The sequence below is a fragment of the Heliangelus exortis genome, chromosome 2, assembly GCF_036169615.1.
Source record: "Heliangelus exortis chromosome 2, bHelExo1.hap1, whole genome shotgun sequence".
Taxonomy (NCBI): domain Eukaryota; kingdom Metazoa; phylum Chordata; class Aves; order Apodiformes; family Trochilidae; genus Heliangelus; species Heliangelus exortis.
The window spans coordinates 5312715-5333941 of NC_092423.1; the positions used below are offsets into that span (position 1 = coordinate 5312715).

General features: G+C 46.9%; 1 protein-coding gene across 1 annotated transcript in view; it reads left to right on the top strand.

Moving 5' to 3' along the window:
• The window catches only part of VILL (villin like), a 38954-nt gene that overhangs the window by 9456 nt on the left and 8271 nt on the right, over positions 1-21227 (top strand). Inside the window, exons 2-14 of the mRNA XM_071734617.1 lie at positions 3404-3485; positions 4957-5031; positions 7453-7649; positions 9462-9570; positions 9882-9992; positions 11436-11635; positions 12278-12356; positions 13036-13134; positions 15919-16072; positions 17525-17625; positions 18281-18418; positions 18964-19122; positions 20516-20695. Coding sequence (XP_071590718.1) covers positions 3417-3485; positions 4957-5031; positions 7453-7649; positions 9462-9570; positions 9882-9992; positions 11436-11635; positions 12278-12356; positions 13036-13134; positions 15919-16072; positions 17525-17625; positions 18281-18418; positions 18964-19122; positions 20516-20695 — 1671 coding nt within the window. The 5' untranslated portion in view covers positions 3404-3416. The remainder of the gene's footprint in view (positions 1-3403; positions 3486-4956; positions 5032-7452; positions 7650-9461; positions 9571-9881; positions 9993-11435; positions 11636-12277; positions 12357-13035; positions 13135-15918; positions 16073-17524; positions 17626-18280; positions 18419-18963; positions 19123-20515; positions 20696-21227) is intronic.

Consider the following 21227-nt stretch of genomic DNA (forward strand, 5'->3'; position numbering starts at 1 on the left):
CAGAAAGCTTTGTTACCTACAGGGAAGGGTTTGCTTTTAGCTCCAGGTTGTCCCCACTGTGTCATCCAGCCAAGGTGTCAGCCACCAATATTTGGGTTCCAGGTCCTCTGCCCTCACCCAACAGCAGTGTTTGCTTTTTGCAGATTAATTTCCAGCATCCCAACCAAGTGGTGACAACAAAGAAAAGCAGCTCCAAGCCAGTGGTTCTCTTTGCTATGCAGTGGCCACCACTCACTGGTCCTACCTCATAGTCCATATTCATGATGTGAACTTATCCCCTCTTTCCATGGCTGCCAGAGTCCCTGGAAATGGTGGAAATAGGGGGCCTGTGGAAGCAAAGAGATGAGCTACAGCTGCCTCTCTGCCCCCTTCCCAGGTAGAGCTGTGTCTGTGTTCAAGGAAGCAAATGTCCATCCCCAGAACCAGGTTTTTTCTGGTGAATTCCTGCCCTAGAGCTGTTTGACTCATGCTTCTTGCCATCATGAATTTCACACAGTGCTGGGCAAAACTGGTTTGATTGAGATAGGAACTGCCCCAGATCAGATGCTGCTGTTGAAGCCCCATGATGAAACCAAAGCCTCTTCACAGCCTTTTTTTTTTTTTTTTCTTTTGCAATTAGAAAAGTTTCTGCCTTTCCTGGTTTCAGTTCAGACAGGAAAGGTTTTCAGTCCATAAATACTGGATTTTGTGTCTGGACAGGAGCTGAATTATGGGATGATCTGATTAAAGACCCACATTAAATCATTAATGAAAAGAGCTGTCTGACTATATAAGTCATATTCCTATTATTTCTAACTTGGCCACCAGCTGAAAGGAGCTGGAAAGTCCAAAGAAACAGCCAACCTTGTCTGTGCTCCACACCAACCTTCTCCAGAGAAAGGAGGAAAGGAGGGACAGCATTTCCCAGGAAAATGGGGACCTATAGGGCAGGTTTCAGACAGAAACCCCCAAGGGTGGAGGAGATCCAAGATCCCTGCTTTAGCCATAGAGGTTTGGGTGGGTTATTGGTAGAGTGGTGCTGGCTCTTGGAGAGTTTTATCCAACACAGATCTCTGTGCTCAGAGGAATCTCAGCATCCTTTGGGTTAATTTTTCCAAGGAGAGAGGCTGGGGTGGTGGGAGAAGCAGGGAGCCAGCTGTGTCTCACAGCTGGCCAGCTGCTGGTTTCCTGTGAGAGGAAGATGCCTGCTGCCTTCTACAGGGAGAACTGTCAGTTTTGCTTTAAAAAAAAATAAAAATCACTCCCCTTATTTCACCTGCACATCTATTGACTTTATTTTCATGTTACTGTACTACACTGGAAGGACACAACCCTAATAAATTAAAAAGATATTTGAGGGGAAGGAGGCTTCATTTATTTGGTGGCTTTTTTTCTTTGACAGAGACCTTTTAAATGCCATATTGAAAATAAGTGAAAGGCCTTTTGGTTATAGATCTGAACTGGGATCATGTTTTTGGCTTCAGTTCCTGTTAGCCATGGACTTCACAGTAGGGTGAGTCAGGACCCCAGTCAGACAAGTGTCTGGCTCCTCTGTAGATACTGAAATATCTTCCTGGATCTGGCTTCTAATCTGCATGGGTCTCAATTACCTTTCTGGGAACTGAGATGAAAAATGTAGTTTTTTCCCCTTGCTCTTTGTCTTCTTCCCTGCAAGGTATCTGGAGGACATGAGAGGGAGATGAAGGCTGCTGAATGAAGCCACGTGAACTCAGTCTTCCACAGTCCTTTGGATATTTCTGTGTTCAAGAAGGAGTGGACATGTCAGAGTTCTGCTGCCCAGGGCTGCCAGGCTGTGGGTGCCTGCTCAGTTCACAGAGAGGTGTTGGGGCTGTGCTCAAAACACCCCTGGAGGTATCTACTGCTCTCTGCTGCTTGTGCAAGGAGCCAGGGTCCAGCAGCTCTGGACTGCAGAAGATCTGGGTGGACCAACACCCTTGCCTGGGAAGGCAATTTTTGTGCTCTTCATGTGCAAACTCTTCAGGAGAAGGACCATGGCTTCTTAGGACTTCATGGCACCAAGTGCAGGATGGCTCTCCATGCTCCTGTAACACCAGCAGTAAACATGCCTGCTGGCAGGGGATCATCCCTCTTAGTTCTTTCCTCCCTCAGAAGGAGCTTCTTCACTGGCTCTGTGCTCTGGTTTCTTTTATTTTTCCTCTTTATCATGACTCAGTTGTGCTGACCCAAAGCAGCCATGGCCCCGTTCCTTCTCGTGGGCAGTTTCCTCCAGATTAGAAGCATAGGAGAGGGCATGGCCCACAATCAGTGCAACCTTTTCATCCTGAGACAGAGAAGAAAATGCAGCTGATGGAGTTGTTGTTGCTTTTTAACACTGGACAATCCTTCAGAGTGCCCAGAAATCACTGAGCTGTGTTGTCCCTCAGAGCTGGGCTCTGATCTCTGAGCAGGGTTGACTTATCCAGGAACAGCTGATCTGGGTCTTGGCCTTCCACAAACACATTTTGTCCCATGGCTGCTTCACCTGCCCGTGCCCCATGGGCCAGCCAGCCCTGCTGGGATTAACCCCATCTTTTCATATACCCCCAGTATTTGGGGGGCTGATTTGCTTCAGGAGGTTGCCCTGGGAACAAGCTGGGCTTAAGAGTTGCTTCTTGAGCAAAGCCTCAACCATGCAAGTAGTTGGAACAGGGAGGAGCAGCTGGAGATACCAAACTATCTGTAATGTCCCCAGACACCTCTGTGTGGGCAGCTGAAACCTTCCTCTTCCCCATAAAGGCAGCAGAGCCTAGGGAGCTGCTAAGCTACATGTAAAGGAGGTATTTGGGTCATCAGTTGGATGACTCCATATGCTCTGCTGTCTCCATTGACTTTTAGGGAGGTGGGAGTCAGGTGCCCTGCCCTGAGATACCTTGGAGGTGTCTTAATTTAGACCTGAATCTCTTCCTGAAGTGGAAAAACTGAATTCCTTAGGCTTCCAGTACTCCAGGGGACCTGATGTGACCTGACCTCCCATGGCTGTTCAGGAGGGTCTGGGTCTTCTGGAGGTTCACCATTGTCTGTGTCACCCTTGTGCCATGGTGGGAACAAACCAGGGCTGATGTCAGGCCCAGCACCCCAGCAAGTCCTTTCCGTTGTTTAAATGGGGGAAAAACAACCCCATACCAGAACAAGAGTATCCCATCCAGTCTTCCCTGTCTGTGATCCCACCCTTTGCTTGGCTCCCCATGAGCATGGATATCCTGGGAATGGGGGTGCATCACCCCAAACTTTTGATAACTACAACTTTGCCCTCTTCCTAGCCAGCAGAGATAAGAGAATCCACTTCAAGGTGTGGATTAACTGTATTAAACCTCCACTGATGGGAAGAAGAACCCAGCTGACCAGCACAGTTGGTTATGTATCTAATTACAGTGTTGTTTTTATTTCTTCCTCTTCCTTCTAGCTTGGACTGCAGGATGACAGACGGTGACACAAACCTCCCAACTATTGAGAGAAAGCTGGGACTGCAGATATGGAGCATAGAGGTAGGACAAGAGGCAGTGACAGAAGTTGTCCTCTGTGTGTGTGTGTGTGTGTGTGTGTGTGTGTGTTTGAAGGAGATGTTCTTGCATTACCCTTGCAGTAAGCTGGGTAGGAAAAGAGGGAGTTACAGATAAGATTCAGTGAAAATCAGGAGACCCAACATCTCCCTGTGCACCTTTCAACATATTATTTCTTTGGTTTCCTGCTCTGTAAAAGAGGGATAATATTGATAATATTGACTAATTAAATATCTTCCTCCAGCACTGGAAGATTTCTCACCCCTGTTTAGGAACCAACACAAGGCTGCATGAGCACACCAGAAATTAATCAACCATTTCACTAAGAAGAGGGGTTAAGTCTAGGTAGCCTTATCCCATACCAGCAGCTGCCATGGGGATAGCAAAGGCATCCCATGGAGTCCATTTGCACTTCATCCTTACCTTTCCCACTCTGATTGTAGGGTGAGAGGTCACCTTCTGCTTAAGGTGGTCTTAGCCTTTGGTTTGGATCCAGGAAGCTGTCCTAATTTCTGCCTTTTTCTGGTCAAATTCACTAAGAACATTCCCATGCAGTGAGAGGGGGGGTTAGAATGAGTTCCAGAGTTCACCCAGGAGACCAGTGGGGAGGGAGCTCCAGACCACATCTCCAGGTGGTGGTGGCCCTCTATAGGTCCCAGCTATGTTCCAAGTATCATGGGGTCTTTGCCTTTCCATTTCTCTCCAAAGGACAGCACAAAGGCTTCTTCCCAGAGGATCTGTAGTTAGAGATGTGTGGCCTCCCAAGGGTCAGGCTGGCATGCTGGGAAACAAGTCAGGCCACCAGGAGTATGGAAGTCTCTAATTCCAGAGAACCACAGAGCCAATTCAAGGCCAGGAGCTGCTTGTGTACTGGTGGGTGACAAATCCAGGCACCTACTCTGGGCAGGCATGGCTGGTTAATGGTTGGTTCACACTTGTATCAAATGAAGTGTGCAGTTAGGGTTTGGAGGGATGAGGGAAACATCAGTGTCCTCAAGTCTGGCTTTTCTCAGTGCTGCTGGTTGCTGGGAGTTCCTGGCAAAGTGTTTTTCCTGAAAAAGCTCAGTAAGTTCACCTTCAGCTTAAGGGTACTGAGTAAAAATCATGCCCCCAAACTAAACCTAGGATGAGATGTTCTCACTCCTCTGGGAAATTCCCTGCACAGGCAAGCTCTGGAGCACTGATGCCTAGGTCTTCTTGCTTTAGACCTACAGGATTGCAGAAGGGCAGAAGTTCTTGTTGATCTGTCCAAGCAGCTGTACAATTTGCCCCTTTTCACCCCTTGGTACTTTTGGGATCTCCCCAGAAGCAGCTTTTCCCAGCTTTTTCCCAGCCCCAGTTCTTCCTTCCCCAATCCCTGATTGTCACCTCAGAGTTTCATGCAGCCCAGCTGTCCCTTTTCATACCCACCAACTCTCAAGCTGTAGCAATGACCCCAACACTCATTTCCTTGCAGAATATGAAGATGGTTCCTGTACCTGAGAAGGCTTATGGGACTTTTTTTGAAGGGGACTGTTACATCATTCTGCACGTGAGTATGAACAGCAAATATTGGTCTCTTTAGGAGGCAGCTGATCCAACCCTTTTTCTTTAGCTCAGACTTGGATCTTTTGCAGCATCCCTGGTGAGAGCAGCACTGTGGGTAAATGTGGCTGTAAAAGTGGGTTCACCATCTCATCACACACCTGGGTTCACTCTGGCTGTTGCAACAATACTTGTTGTTTGGTAAATCAGAAGTCCAGAGGAACTATTAGCTTAGTAATTCATTAAATTATTTATCTTCTAATCAACTGAATCATGCCCAGACATGGAAAAATGTCCAATGCATTCCTGGAAAACTAAATCAAGGCCCATATTTGCATGGTGTGGGAGTCTTTTAGGGGGGTGAGAGTCAGCTTAGTTGGAGGATCTTCATTTTCAGCAGTTGATGTGGGTTCTGGAGCTGTGCCACCTACTCTGTGTGGTCCTGCAACCTTTATGAAGTCCCCATCCTAATGGGGACACTTCATCTGTCCCTCCCAAATCTGGTCCAGACCTGCTTGCCACCAGCTGAACCCAGGCAAGCCATAAGCATGAGGAACATCTCAGAACCAGCTCTACTACATGGGCTTTACAAGGTGCCTTGTGTGGGAGGCTGGTGTGTGGCACTCAGCTCCCAAAACTCCTTCCAAATCTCTCCATCTGCACAGGACAATCCAGGTCCCATAGGATCAAACACTGGCCTTACACAATGGAAACCAAAATCACTTCCCACTTCCTGGGTCTGAAGGAGTGTCCCTCCTGCAAACATCTCCATCACCCAAGTGACAGGAAAGCCTCCAGTGCCCCACAAGAGACCAATGCACATCCTGTAAGAGTCAGGCTGGGAGAGCAGGACAGGGATGCAGAAGGAGTCTCCTGCTCTAATTGTCCATGCACATGTCTTCATGCTACTTTTTGAATGCTGAATCCATCTGGTATCAGCCACCCAAAGATGTGCTTAGAGTGTCCTTTCATGGAGCTGACTCTAGATTGTGAAACAGAAACATAGAACTGGCTGGATTGGAAGGGACCTCAGAGATCATCAAGTCCAACCCTTGATCCACTCCCACTGCAGTTCCCAGCCCATGGCACTGAGTGCCACATCCAGGCTCTTTTGAAATATCTCCAGGGATGGAGAATCCACCCCTTCCCTGGGCAGCCCATTCCAATGTCTGATCACCCTCTCAGTAAAGAAATTCTTTCTAATGTCCAACCTAACCCTTCCCTGGCACAACTTGAGACCTCTTGTGCCCTCTTGTCTTGCTGAGAGTTGCCTGGGAAAAGAGCCCAACCCCCCCCTGGCTCCAACCTCCTTTCAGGGAGTTGTAGAGAGTGATGAGGTCTCCCCTGAGCCTCCTCTTCTCCAGCCTCAACACCCCCAGCTCCCTCAGCCTCTCCTATGTGATGCTCACAAGCTCAGCTTAAGTTGCAAAAGTTTCCCCAGGTAGAAGAGCCCTTGATCAGCTCACTGCTGTCCTTTCCCCCTGCAGACAGGAGGATAAAACCACTCATCTTTGCATTCTGCATCCTGAGTAGAAGCTCTCCATACCCAGATTGCCCACAGGGCAATGGCACTCTGCTTGTCTGCAAAAGCAATGCATTAAATTCAGTGATTTTGCCACAAATTAATTATCTGTGCCTGGAGGAGCTGAGCTGGGTTGTATTCAAATTCTTCTACTGTGTTTCGCTGTGGTATCACTGCACAAAGCAAACAAACAGAAAGTGTCAAATCCAGTTTAGAAAAGGAGCTTTCATTACCTTGCCCAGGTGTCTGTGATAGGGTTTAACACAGCAGGTGCTGAAAAATAAGTGGTATAGCTCAGAGAATGATAAGCCCACCTGTCAGCAGACCACTTGCCTCCTCCTTCCAGGCTACAGGGTTTTTCTGTAACAAGATGAATCCCAGCATGCACACACAGGCTCAGCTTCATTTGGAGTTGTGTCTGTTTTGCAAGTCAGCAGGAACTCAGAGGCAGTTTGTGTTATTATGTGGTGTGACATGAAAAAGAGCACAGGAAGGAAAGAGCAGTGTCTCCAGGCAAATAAATAGCCATGTGCATTACATTTAAAAAAGTGATCTATGAGAAGAGTGTCCTTTAAGTTTGGGGATCAAACTACACAAAAGTATAGTTTTTGTAATTGAATGGGTGCTCAGTTTTCCTTGATAACAGGAGTTATAAAAGAGCATCAGACAGAAACACCCTTCAGTTCAGGGTGTACATAAACCCCATAAATGCTCTCCTAAGTAAGGTCCCTTGCTTCAGGCTGAGCTCCTAGGGAGCATCCTAAGGTTCCAGTCCTGTCTCTCCTTGCCCAGAAGAAACTGGGAAAGCCCTTGGAAGGGGCTCCAGGATCTCCCTGCACAGTAATGTTATTTAAAACACACCCATGGGCTGTCTCCACCCTGACTCACCCTTCCCACCTCTTCCAGACCAAAAGAACCTCTCGTGGCTCTGCTATAGATTTGCATTACTGGATTGGCAAGGATTCATCTCAGGATGAGCAAGGAGCTGCAGCCATGTATGTCACCCAGCTGGACAATGCTCTCAGAGGGAACCCTGTGCAGCATCGGGAAGTCCAAGGACACGAATCTGAGACCTTCCAAAGCTACTTCAGAAATGGCATTATGTGAGTGGGTTAAAAATTCCCTGCAAGGAGGTGGGTCCTGGTCCCTGGGGTTCCCTCTGCTTCCCTCCATCGCAGTCTTCAGCATCTCAGATATCCAAGCAACATGGATCAGCACTGAAGCTGGTCAAAATTCAGAAGAAAAAAATTTCCAGTATGGAAAAATTAGTTGTAAACATTGGCACTGGCACCGTGGTGTTCTGCCCTACTGCCCTTTCCCCACATATTTGCTGTTACTGCATCTTCACCTCCCTGTTTTTCACCCTAGGGTTTTCCTTCTCCTCCTCCACACACTTTAGATTAATATGCCCACTCAGAGCACTTCACATTAATACCCCCTCAAAGAGAAGTTCTGATTTGGCTCACACTGTGACTAATATTCCTGTAGTGGAAGGAGAGTTTGACTCTGGACTTCTGCCATCTAGAAGACAGAGTTGAATCCAAGCCCGTTGTCTTTGCTCACTTTGGAGTCTTTGGAAGGTGACTCCAATTGCCATCCTCCAGAAGGCCCTTCACTGGCTCTAAATGTCTTGATTTAAACTGCTGAAGAAAATTCAGATGAAAACCCACCCTTGGTCAATGTCCTATATCCCAGTCTATTTTTTGAAACCTCTGTATTGTGAATCTCTACAACCTCTCATGAGTTCCCTCAGGTCTTCTGTGAAACAGAAATAGTTTTTTTCTCTCATCTTACAGATGAGCAAGGGACAACGAAGGACTAAAATTCAGACCCACAAAAGTGCATAGGTTTAGAAGCCTATTTGGGAACCTGTCTGCCTCTGAAATCAGTGGGAGTTGGGCTTCACCTTGGTCTAAACCACATGCCTAAGGCCACTCAGGTAGTCTGAGACAGAATGAGAAATTAAAGCAGGCTCTTTCCACACCTTGATGGCCTGATCACCAGAGTGTCCTTCTGTGGATATGTTAAACTGCACCAAACAGGTCTAAAGCCCTGTGAATGACTCACCTGACCACATCTGCAGTCTCTTTAAATGATGATAAAATAGATATATTACCCATGTAGCAAAACCTGGAAGACTCTCAGCAATTGTCTCTTTCCCATAAATGGCATTTACATTCTCTCACTACTGGAGCGTGAATATTTGATCTGTTTTCTAAAATGGTTTAGGATATGTGGAACTGGGTTAGGCTTGCCTAAGAAACAGTAAAGTTTGCAAAGCTGCATGAGAAGGAGGGAAAGGCATCATGCAGAGAGGCAATAGAGTGCTCACAGCAGCTACTGCAAAGTGAGTGTTCAAGGATGGAGGAACAAAATGGGGAGGTCAGTTCTGAGGGAAAGGCAGTGTCCTGAACCTTTTTACAATTACATTTTTTTCTACTTATGGCAACAATTTCCTATCTAAGCTATTTTTAATCAAACTGTTTTGAACAAATCCAACTCTTAGCAAGAAGTCTGCTTTCTGCAGAAACGTGTTGCATTTTTTAATTGAAAATGTGTGGGAAAATTCAATTCTGAGATGCCATTGCCATGGTTAATGGGATTTTAGGTTTGGTTAGGTTTCCATTGCCATCAACTTGCCTGGTCATCTACACACCTTCTCTCAAGAAGCACAAGAACAAGAAAAAACCCATACCAGGTGGATGGACACTGTGAGGAGCTGTGGTTTGGCCAGGGACCATGAACAGTAAAGTGAGGCAACACAACACTTGATATCCCATTTTTAGGACTTTGAGGTGACATCAGCTTAGCTCCAGATTTTTTACTTGTCACCAAAAACTTGAGATATCCTCAGAGGAGAGAGGGGAAGGTGTTTACTAACCAGCCCTAACTCTTTACACCCTGCTACCCAATAGCTTCAAGAAGGGAGGAGTGGCTTCAGGATTTAAGCACGTGGAGACCAATATGTACAACATCAAACGTCTTCTTCATGTCAAGGGGAAGAAGCACGTGTCAGCCACAGAGGTAAGAACACCTTCCTTATGGCCCATTTCTCCTTCCTCTCCTCCTACACCCATTTTTGGCCAGGTTTGCCTGCTAGATAGCTCATCTCTGCTCAAGGACTCCCACCACAGGATCAGTTTCAAGACCTTGCTTGGGGGTTTGAGAGAAATCACTTGGCTCAGGGAATAACCAAGAGCTAGAAAAAATAATCATGTCATGTGAGAGCAGCTCTTTTGTCCTTGGGCAAGTTTGCAATGGTTGTGACTTGTCCCCTGGGGCTCTAATTTTTGTCCCCACTGGTTTGCCAAGCTCCTCTCATTTCCTCCTGACAGGTAGCACTTTCCTGGGACAGTTTCAATAAGGGTGATGTTTTCTTGCTGGACCTTGGGAAAGTGCTGATTCAGTGGAATGGACCCAGCTGCAGCATTGCTGAGAAAACCAGGGTGAGTACAGACTCTTGGCTTACTAGAAATATTTTTCGATGCCTAGAAGGGAAAAAAAGGCCAAAACAACTAAACAAAAAAAGCCCCAAACAAATCACTACTTGATGTTTGCAAATCTCAGAAAAACAAACAGCACACACCTTAACAGAGAAGATCATGATAAACCATCTACTTGCCCATCTGCTGGTGTCAGAGGCCCAGGAAAGTGTTTTGCTCCAGTTCAGACCTGGAGTTCAGCTTTAGTTTCATGGACATCCATGAGCACAAGACTAGCTCCAGGTCCAGAAGAGCATCCAGCTCTCTCTGGGAAGGTCCAGCTCCATCTCTCTGTGCCATGTAGTTTGCATGATGTGGGATTAAAAAGCCAGCAGTACCAGCAGGTTTAGCTGCAGTAACTACCCCTGGGTAGGTGAATTTTAATTAATATTTTTACAGCATCACATGGAATTCCAGCGTGAGACAAGCAGGAAAACAGAACCCAGATGATGACAGATACATAGACCTTAAGGCACTTTGTAAAGGGCTCATTATCCTTATTTTACTGATAGAGGAACCAAGAAAGAGATGTAATGAAGCAAGATACATCAATGAGCAAAGCTGATGGCCAAACTGGTGGCCAATCATTATACATATTGAAGGCAGGTGGGTCTGCTCTTCACATGGTGGCACCTGATGAGCTAGGACAGGGGGAAGCTACCTAGGGAAGGCAGTTTTCCAGGACACACTGACTAGGGGAGAAAATGCAATGGAGAAAAGGTGGAGAAAAGACAAAAAACCCTCAGGACACAGAGGAGGGGGAGCAGGTAGAGATCAGGCCATGGTTCATATCAGGCCTGGCAATCCCACAGATATTTCCTGGGTCTAACAAAGAGGGGCCCCTTTTAAAGCTGTTCCAGTAAGCCCCATGGAAAAAAGATTCACTGGGAAATGGAGATTTCAGCCTAATTAATTTCTTGGCATTTCACGCTGCTTTTTTTTACAGAAAACATCCCTGGGTTGTTTTTGTTTTTTTTTTTTTTAATACTTGAAACATTTAAATGTAAAATGTCACCACGGGGCTCCCAGGGTCCTGCAGCTCTGCAGCATCCAACCTCATTGCCCTCAGCATGTGTCCATCTTTCCCCCAGCCCATTTCAGAAGATCATTGGACCTGCTCATGTACAGCCACACAGAGGTGATGCCTGCTGTGCCTACCACACTCCTGTGCCCTGCAGGAGCCAGCACCAGCAGTGACTGTAATAAGCAACATTTTCCTGAGAGTTAATTAACAAACAGGCATTATAGACACATCCCTTTTTTTTTTTTTTAATAGCTCAATTTGGAGGGCATTAGAAGCTTCAGAGAGCTGTGCTAACCTGTCTTGGGCTAGTGATGCTCAGGCCTGAGGGTTGCTGAATGCATTGCCTGTCTCAGGACTCATCCTCTCCTCTGATCCCCTTGCAGGGTCTGGCTCTGGCTCGCAGCATCAGGGACAGTGAAAGAGGTGGCCGTGCCCAAATTGGCATCATTGACAATGAGAAGGACTCCCCAGACCTCATGCAGATCATGAAGATGGTGCTGGGGGAGAGGCGTGGAGAGCTCCGTGATGCCATCCCAGACACCAAGGCTGATGAGCTGCAGAAAGCCAATGTCAGGCTCTACCAGTGAGTCTGGGCATGGGCTCCAGTAGAATCACAGAATGGTTTGGGTTGGAAGGGACCTTAAAGATCACACAGTTCCAACCCCTCTGCATGGGCAGGGACACCTCCCAGTAGATAAGGTTGCTCCTAGCCCCATCCAGCCTGGCCTGGAACACCACCAGAGCAGGGCATCCTCACCTTCCCCAGGCGACCTCTGCCAGTGTCTCACTCCCCTCATAGTAAAGAATTTCTTCTTAATCTCTAATCTATATCACAGAATCATCCAAGTTGGAAAGGAGCTCTGGGATTACCAAGTCCAACCCTTGATCCACTCCCACTGCGGTTCCCAGCCCATGGCACTCAGTGCCACATTCAGTCTCTTCTTAAAAACCTCCAGGGATGGAGAACCCACCCCCTCCCTGGGCAGCCCATTCCAATGCCTGAGCACCCTCTCTGGAAAGAATTTTTTCCTAATCTACCTTCTTTCATCTTAAAATGTCTCCCCCTTGTCCTATCACCACAAGCCCTTCTAAGAAGTCCATCTCCAGTACCCCTTTTGGTACTGGAAGGGGCTTTGAGATCTCCCTGGAGACCTCTCCAAAACCCATCCCTTCTCACAGCAAGCTCTGTGAAGCCTGACTCTGCTTGGTCTACTCTGTCTTTCAGTGTCTATGAGAAGGAAAATGACCTGGTGGTACAGGAGATAGCCACCCGGCCCCTGACACAGGATCTGCTCCAGCATGAGGTGAGAGAAAGCCATCAGCCCTTGCAGCAAGAAAAGGATGCTGTGGCTTGCTTAATTTTCTGCTGAGCACCTGTTCCAGTGGGATCCCCCATTTCCTGACAATTATCAGCCCTCCCATCACTCAGGTTTATCAGTTGTCCTCTGCAAACAGGAATCAGAGCCCTCCTGCAGCCTCACTGGTGGTGCACAGAAGCTTCTCTGATGAGAGATGGGGAATTGACCCTCTCAGCCAAGGATGGAATTAGCTTGGCAATCAGAGTCAGGGAGAGCTGCAGGCCAGGAATAAATTCCAGATGGAAAGAAGGCTCCTTAATACCTGATGCTCAGGGATAGCCCTCCATCTGCAGAATTTGGAGCAAATAAATAACCAGCTTACAAAAATCATGAAGATATTTTCCTGCTGTAACAAGTGGTTGGTCTCAGTGATCCCACCTGGAAGGAAATTCCTTGCAGATCCTCTGGCTTAAGGTTTTCAGAAGACAGAGACTTTTTTGCCTCTGGTAATGGTTGCACCAGGCATAGAGTTCTGCAAGGCAAGGAAATGAGTTAAATCTACATCTAACCTATGTTTTTGAAAAAGATACAAGCTGAGTAGGATACAAATGAAGATTTTTGCCCACATAGGGCTTTTTACATATTTTTAGGGTTTCATTTGTTTGGTCTTTTTTTTTCACTGCAGGACTGCTACATTTTAGACCAAGGTGGGTTTAAGATTTATGTCTGGAGAGGAAAATCCTCCAGCCTGGAAGAGAAAAAAGCAGCCTTCACTCGAGCTGTGGTGAGTTGTAATGCAGTGCAAACAACGTTGTGGGAGGTTAATTAAGTGCTAATGTAGATCTGACCACTAATTACAGTTCAGTCTATGTCTTGAGGAGCTGGTCTGTGTAATAACAGGGAGGTAAGATGAATGTCTGAGGGAGCCATGATGGTGTAAATCCAAAATTGTTAGTCACCAGGTTGCACTAGAAGTAAGATCTGACACTAAAAGTCAGAGGAAATCAATTAAAAATCAAGAAAAAGTAGAAGAAATTCATTACAGAGTAAATGATGGACTTGTGGAACATGTTGATTCAAGCAATGGTGGAGGCAGAGACTATCAGCAGGGTCAAGATGGGATTAGGCAAATTCATGGTCACCAGGTCCATAAACAGATATTTAAAAGGATTCTTATATCCTAACATCCATGACCCAATATTGTGGATGGTGGGGACAGTGAGGGGTCACACTGCAGGCAACAATAAAGCTCCTGGGTGCTCACTGAACAGCATCTCCTAATGCCACTGCCCCAGCCAGCATGGAAAGCAACTCATGTTCCCAGCCAAGAGCAACACCTTGGGCAAGCCAGTGGGGACCTTGATTTCTTGGGCTCTCTGGAAAAGCCAGATCTTTCATGTAGGTTCTTCAGGCCCTGACCTGAAGTCCATGACAGGAAACAAGTCTTCTTCACAACACAAATGGCTCTGGGCCCAAATTCTGTGGGTGAATTTGAAGGTGATGCAGAGCTCTTCTGCTGGGTAGAAAGAGATTTGTTATCCACTGCTGTTAATTCTGTTTGGCCAACCTGGGAAGAACAGGGCTCATGTAGTACCCTGGCACCTCTGCTGCTCCTCCAAATGAGCTGTCCTGTAGTTCTCTTCTGGCAGAAAAAAATAACCTCTGGGGAGCCTGAGAGGGTAAGGCATTTGGTGGGTTTTTTACAAGTTGAATAAAGGCTACAAGGGAACTTAGCATTAATTCATCTGTTCACTTATATGAAAACTATGAACAGCCTCATCTTCAATGAGATTGTACTGGGAGATGCTGATCTTCAGTGGCCCCACCATCAATAAGGTCTTACCTTGTAGGAAGAAAATCCGCGGAGGCTTAAAGGACGACACGCAGTCACCAATATGGTTAAAGTGAAGTCGTTTATTAACAGTGGACACTCGCTTTATATAGAGCCTTTGTTTATATAACGATATCTTGCAGGTGGCTATATCTTGGACACAAATTCTGTTCTCACAGAACTTCTGCTGGCTACCTCATTATCCTGTTATTCTTCTTTTCTACTGCCAGCTCCCTTATCTTTTTCCCATAGCTCATCTTTCAGTAACCTTGCAACTGGGTCTTAAGGCCTAAAGCTAAAGAGTCAGGATTGCTCACATGTCTGTTTTCTTCCAGACAGTTTCCCAACATTACCTGGAGACACCCAGCTTCAATATGGATTGTACCTGTTGTATTGGAGAGGAAAAGCTTTGAAAAACTTTGCCTTAAAACTCCTCTCAGAGTCCTCTATGCTCCTTTCAAAAGCTTGAATCAGACATTTTGTAGTAGGCAATCAGCTCTGCAAATTCTGGCCCTGAGCTACACATGGAGAACAAAAGATACCTCCTTCTCTCAGTGTGGCAGGTGGGAGGGATGGGAAGACCATCTGCTCTGCTTTTCCCTGGAGGTAGTTAGTGTGTGGCTGCAGTATTTACAGCAGGAGCTGAATGCTCAGAGCTCCTTCCCCCAACTGTGGCTGTCAGCACTGGACCTCCAGGTCATCCTGGAACCTGCTGGGATAAACACAAGAGCAGTTCCCAGTGACTTTGGCACTGTGGCAGAACACAGATCATCTTCTTCCCTCACATATTGTATGAAGCACCTCTGCTGAAGTGGTCTTTTAACTCAGTAGTAGCTCTGTTGTGAAGAGATTACTTGTTTTTAGAGAAAAAAATAAAATATAAAGAAGGGTAAAAAGAAAGAGAAAAAGGAAGAAGGGAAAAGAAAAAGAAGGAAAAGAAGAGGGAGAAGGAGAAGGAAAAAGAAAAGGAGAAGGAGAAGGAGAAGGAAAAGGAGAAGGAGAAGGAAAAGGAGAAGGAGAAGGAAAAGGAGAAGGAGAAGGAAAAGGAAAAGGAAAAGGAGAAGGAGAAGGAGAAGGAAAAGGAAAAGGAAAAGGAAAAGGAAAAGGAAAAGGAAAAGGAAAAGGAAAAGGAAAAGGAAAAGGAAAAGGAAAAGGAAAAGGAAGCCCAGAGAGCTGTATGAGTTCAGTTCCTTCAGAACACACATGATGTTCTGGGGCACTGAGCTGCCTCCATCCTGTCACTTGACATACATATCACACTACAGGGAGAACAATCTTCCTGTTTTGGAGGGTGACAACATTTTTTGAGAAAAGCAAAGCATTCTTGGGTTCTGGGCACACCACATCACTGCTCCCATCCCTTTACTCCTAGATCCATCCGCAGAAACTACCTATGGAGCTGTCTGAGATAGAGGAGGAGGCTTTTCATTAGGCCCATTGAGTGTGATTTTCTTCAAGACTAAGGTGCCATGCAGATGAAGTTTAGGGTGTGCTCCAGGTGACCAGCCTCTGGGGGCAGGGTTCCCCTAAACACAGAAATAAACATGGGGGATACAGTGAGAGCTTGTAGAATACATCTGAATGCAAGTCATGGGGTGAATCTTGCCCTTGGTTGTGCCACTGTGTTCAGTGGGGGACGTTCACTCTTTGTCCTGGTCCAGGTCCACCTGGTCCCTCTTCTCATGGCTGTGAAAAGCTTGGTGTGTCTCCACTAATGTTCTTTCTCAATGCCATCAGGGTTTCATCCAAGCTAAAGGCTATCCTTCCTCCACCAACATTGAAGTGATCAATGATGGAGCAGAGTCAGCCATGTTTAAACAGCTTTTCCAGAAGTGGACAGAAAAGGATGAAACACAAGGTCTGGGCAAAGTCTACACCACTGGTAAAATTGGTGAGTATGTTTGTCCTGGACTTGGTTTTTCTACCTGTGCTAAGCAACAGCTGAGGGATCATCCACATTAACTGCCTCCTGCCTTCACTAGCTTGAAACCCTGGTGCCCATTCTTCTCCTGCCTTGTATTTTCCACTTTCTTCAGTAGGAGCTGCATAACATTCAGACCTGCTGAGGGTTCTTATATGAGCCAAAATGCCACTTATGCTGGAAGTAAATATTGGCAGAAGACCACTCTCCTCTGGAAAATTGTCTGCAAAATTTCACACTTGCAAAACTTCCTAATTTTCTCTGTGAAGGGCTAGTGCTGAACCTGATAAGGAAGTGTTGAACAACATTCTGCTTTCATTTACACTGGCACCCACCCAAGGCCCTCCTGACGTCAATGGAATTACTCTGTATTTACACTGGGTGTAAATGGTGCCTCCATTTATCACTCTGCTGAAGTGAATATTACAATGCATTAACCCCAAGAGTAAGCAGTACTGAAGAGAGAGAACTTGTTGGTGAACGATGGGGTGGTGGCAAAGATTCTCAATATACTCCATAATCTATTTATATATATATTAAAAGTATAACTACATATACACATCTACTGATATATATGAGAGCTGCAAATCTCTTTCCCTTCCAAGTTGTCTCGTTTCTCCCCATCTCTGTTTCTTTCCATGCTGCCAATAAACACTCTATCATGAACTGGAGAAACAGCCCTTTTACTTCTGAAAGAGATATAAAAGAAAAGAAATAGGTATAGATTTGCAAAATAAGTATAGATTTGCAAAACAAAACATCCAAGGGGGTCTACAAGAAAGCTAGGGTAGGACTTTTTGCGTGGATGTGTAGCAGGAGGACAAGGGGCAATGGTTTAAAACTCGAAGAGGATAGATTTAGATCAGATACCAGGTTGCCCCAGGAAAAAGGGTGGATTTAGGTTAGACGTTGGGAAGAAATTCTTTAATGTGAGGGTGGTGAGACACTGGCACAGGTCACCCAGAGAAGTTGTGGTTGCCCCCTCCCTGGAAGTGTTCCAGGCCAGGTTGGATGGGGCTTGGAGCATCCTGGCCTGGTGATAGGAATTCCTGCCCATGGCAGAGGGGTTGGACCTGGATGATCTTTAAGGTCCCTCCCATCACAAACCAATCTGTGATTCTCTGAAAACAATTGTGAATTTTCAGTCAGGAGGCAACTGGTGTTTGTACCAGCTCATCCCTGGAGCATGCTATTTGGCCACTTGCCAGCCTGCAGCAGGTCAACATGGGAGTGTTGACATTCCAAGATCAATATTGGCTTCCTGGTGGCAAGACTGGCTCCTTGCAACCACAGACCAGGATCTTCTCACATCTATAATGATTGTGTGTATGTGTGTGTGTGTGTGCATGAGGGTGATGCAGAGGGTTTGTGTGTTATTGTGCATTCACTGGCTTTCTGTTTTATTTCTGCTGGTTCATGCAGCCAAGGTGGAGCAGGTGAAGTTTGACACCACTCAACTCCACGCCAGACCAGAGCTTGCTGCTGAGCAGAGGATGGTAGATGATGCCTCTGGGGAGATAGAGGTGAGAGAGTTCATTTTGCAATAATCAGCATTTTTCCCAAACATCTGCCTTTTTACACACAGCAGCTGCACAGAGTTGTGGAGGTGAAGGTGTGCCCACCTCCCCAAGAAAGCCTGACTGGAGCCAGAACAAAGTGCTTGTGAACTCCAGAGCAGCAGTTACAGAAGGTCAGGAGCATTTCCCCTCCAACCCATGACCAGTCAAGCAGTCACTCAGATGACTCCTCTCCTGCCACTTGTGTGGGTCATAAGACTGGTACAATCAACCCCCTTCTCACACCATCTCCCAGTTAAGTCCATATCAACCAAACTGGTGCAGAGCAGAGGACTCTGTCCCATTCTTGTGCTCTCTCATGAAAGATGGAGCTGGCTGAGAGAGGGACTGTGGGGCTGAGGAGGACCTGGAGGCTGCTCCTCCATGAAGGCCACCAAATGCAGAAAGTCCATTAATGGCACATGTATTGTGACAGTCACTGGAGAGGCTTGGCCAGCAGGAATTTAATTAGGCTGAGGTAAGATAGGCTGGCATCCAGGAGTGAGAGGAAGGGTTATCTTTCTGAGTGAAGACCTGAACTTGAGTGCACTGCTTGCAAAGGAGCTGTGCTCTGCCTTCACATTGACTCCACTGCTGCTCACCAAAATGTTTCTCTCATTAGGTGTGGAGAATTGAGGACTTGCAAATGCAGCCAGTGAATCCCAAGACATATGGGCAGTTCTATGGGGGTGATTGCTACCTGGTCCTGTACACCTACCTGAGGTCAGGGAGGCCTCACTATGTCCTCTACATGTGGCAGGTATGTCCAACCCAAGCAGAAGGCATTTGCTGTGTCTGCTGGAAGCCTAAAAATGAAGGAAGCAATTCCACACAAAAATCCCACTCCAGGCACCCAGAGGAACTCGGTTGCCCTTTCCTCATCAGTTTTCCATTGCAAATATTCCAAGCTATGCTTTGTAGGCAGCAGGGACACTGAGCCCAAGCTGGCATCACATGGAAAACCACCCATGTCAGACAGAAAGAGTGAAGGATCAGGGGTCTTACAGTGCTGAGGCCAAACCTTGCAGTCTTTCAGATTGTACCTTAAAGCCTCAGCTCCAGGAGTCATGTAGGCATGTGGGTATCTCTGCTTTCCTTTTTCAAGTGTATTTTCCTCCCCTAGAATGCAGAGAGAAATGGATGGTCAAGTCTCCAAGACCATATTGCAAGTGAAATTTAAACAAGTTTTACCTTGTTTAGGCTGAAGGATGTTTTAGCTCATGACATTATACCTGGAGCTTTGGGACTTTGAGCTTTCTCCCCTTCATCCCATCTCATTTCCCAGGGCATCTCTCTCTCCTCCAGGGTCGCCATGCCTCTGTGGATGAAATCACTGCCTGTGCCCTCAATGCCATTGAGCTGGACAAGAAGTATGGGGATGAGGCTGTGCAGGTTCGGGTGACCATGGGCAAGGAGCCTGCACACTTCCTGGCCATCTTCAAGGGCAAGCTGATCATTTATGAGGTAACACAGCCCTGTGTGCACGGGCAATGGGAGGTGTGAGCACCAAGGGTGGCTTGGCAGCTGGGATGGGAGTAGTCCAGAAAAATGGGGTGATATTCAGGAAAGGAGACTGCCAGGTCTGCACAAGCTGGCAGATGGAAGTAGTGGAACATTTCTACTGCTCCTCAAGTAGTCAGAACACCAAATGTATAAACACCGTCCTGGACTGACCCAGATGCAGCTGTCCACCTCTGAACTCCTGCATTAATGAGTGATGTTCTTTCCAATCCTATCCCAAAATATTTTGCAGTTACCATAAGACAATCATCCTCTGAATTACAGAAACCACTATCCACGGAAGATCATCCAAAATATCCTGCAGGGTTACACAATTTCAATCATCCCTGCCTGAATTATATCCCATTCACTCCTGACCCACTTCACTTGCTGCTTTGGCTGCTGACATCTGTGGTGGAGACATTGGGAATGGCTGGGGAAGAGGGAGATTGCCCTCAGCTCTCAGTGTTGGTCCCACCATGCAGCTTCCATGGCAGATGTCCAGATAAGATGAGTGCAGTTGAAAATCAGAGTTTTGGGAATAGCCCATTGTACATGGCAGATGCTCTGCAGAGATCTGAGACTCCACCTGGAGCACTGTGTCCAGTTCTGGAGCCCCTATTGCAAGAAAAACATGGATGTTCTGGAGTGTGTCCAGGGAAGGGCCATGAAGATGCTCTGAGGCCTGGAGCACCTCTCCTATGGAGACAGACTGGGAGAGTTGGGGTTGTTCAGTCTGGAGAGGAAAAGGCTCTGAGGAGACCTTGTTGTGGCCTTCCAGGATCTGAAGGGGCTACAGGAAAGCTGGGGAGGGACTTTTTAGGATGTCAGGGAGTGATAGGACATGGGGGAATGGATTCAAACTAGAGGAGGGGAGATTTAGATTAGATATTAAGAAGTTCTTCACCATGAGGGTGGTGAGACAGTGGCACAGCTTGCCCAGTGAGGTGGTGGAAGCCCATCCATCCCTGGGAGTTTTTAATGCCAGGCTGGACAGGGCTCTGAGCAACCTGAGCTGGTGGGAGGTGTCCCTGCCCATGGCAGGGGGGTTGGAACTGGATGATCTTAAAGGTCCCTCCCAACCCTGAAAATTCTATGATTCTGTGCATCCATTGAACTTAAGCATCTTGATGGGAGCTGTTCAAGACACTGAGTAACCAGGGAGAAATGTGGAAGTTATGTCATGGGAGGTTTATTCTGCCCTGGAACCAGGTCTTTGGAATTCCTCACCATTCCAGACCCTGCTCTGTGGTTGCAGCAGCTGTGAGCCCTGAGGCTCTCTTCCTCAAATCAGTTGCACCCTGGATTTGGGTGTTCTTTTCCCCTCCTGATGCCATCTTTCCCTCTCCCCTTGCAGGGTGGCACGAGCCGGGCTCAGAAGTCGATTCCCGAGGCAGGGATTCACCTCTTCCAGGTGAAGGGCACAGATGAGATGAACACAAAGGCTACAGAGGTGCCAGCCCGGGCCTCCTCACTCAACTCCAATGATGTCTTCCTGCTGGCAACCAGCCAAGTCTGCTACCTGTGGTGTGGGAAGGTGAGGCAGCAGTGAGTCTAGGGGAGCCAACGTTGCTGATGTGGGGCTTGAGATTCCTACTTCCAGTGAGGTGTGGAGGTGTGGGAGGTGTATCCTTGGGCAGGACCATTCATTGCAATGGAGGAAGGTGTATCCAGGAGAAGACTCTATCTGTGGTGGGTCAGAGGTAACACAGCCCTCTGTCTTCAGAAGTAACCCATCTTGGGGTTTACTTCACCTCATTTGAGATGTTCATACAGCTTTCAGCTGAATAAAGCACCCCGGGTTTTTCAGCTGCAAGCAATTATCCAGGAATAGAGCACATTAATTTATCCAGATCAGTCTATGTGTTTCAGGATAAGATGGCAGATTAAACTAAAGCAGAATGGTTGCCCAGAAAACCTGAAGATGTCCCATCCCTGGAAGTTTGAGGCCAGTTTGGATGGCAGTTTGAGCAACCTGGTCTACCCCGTGGCAGGGGGTTTGAAACTAGGTGATCTTTAAAAGTCCCTCCCAAACTAAACCACTCTGTGATTATATATTTGTGGTTATA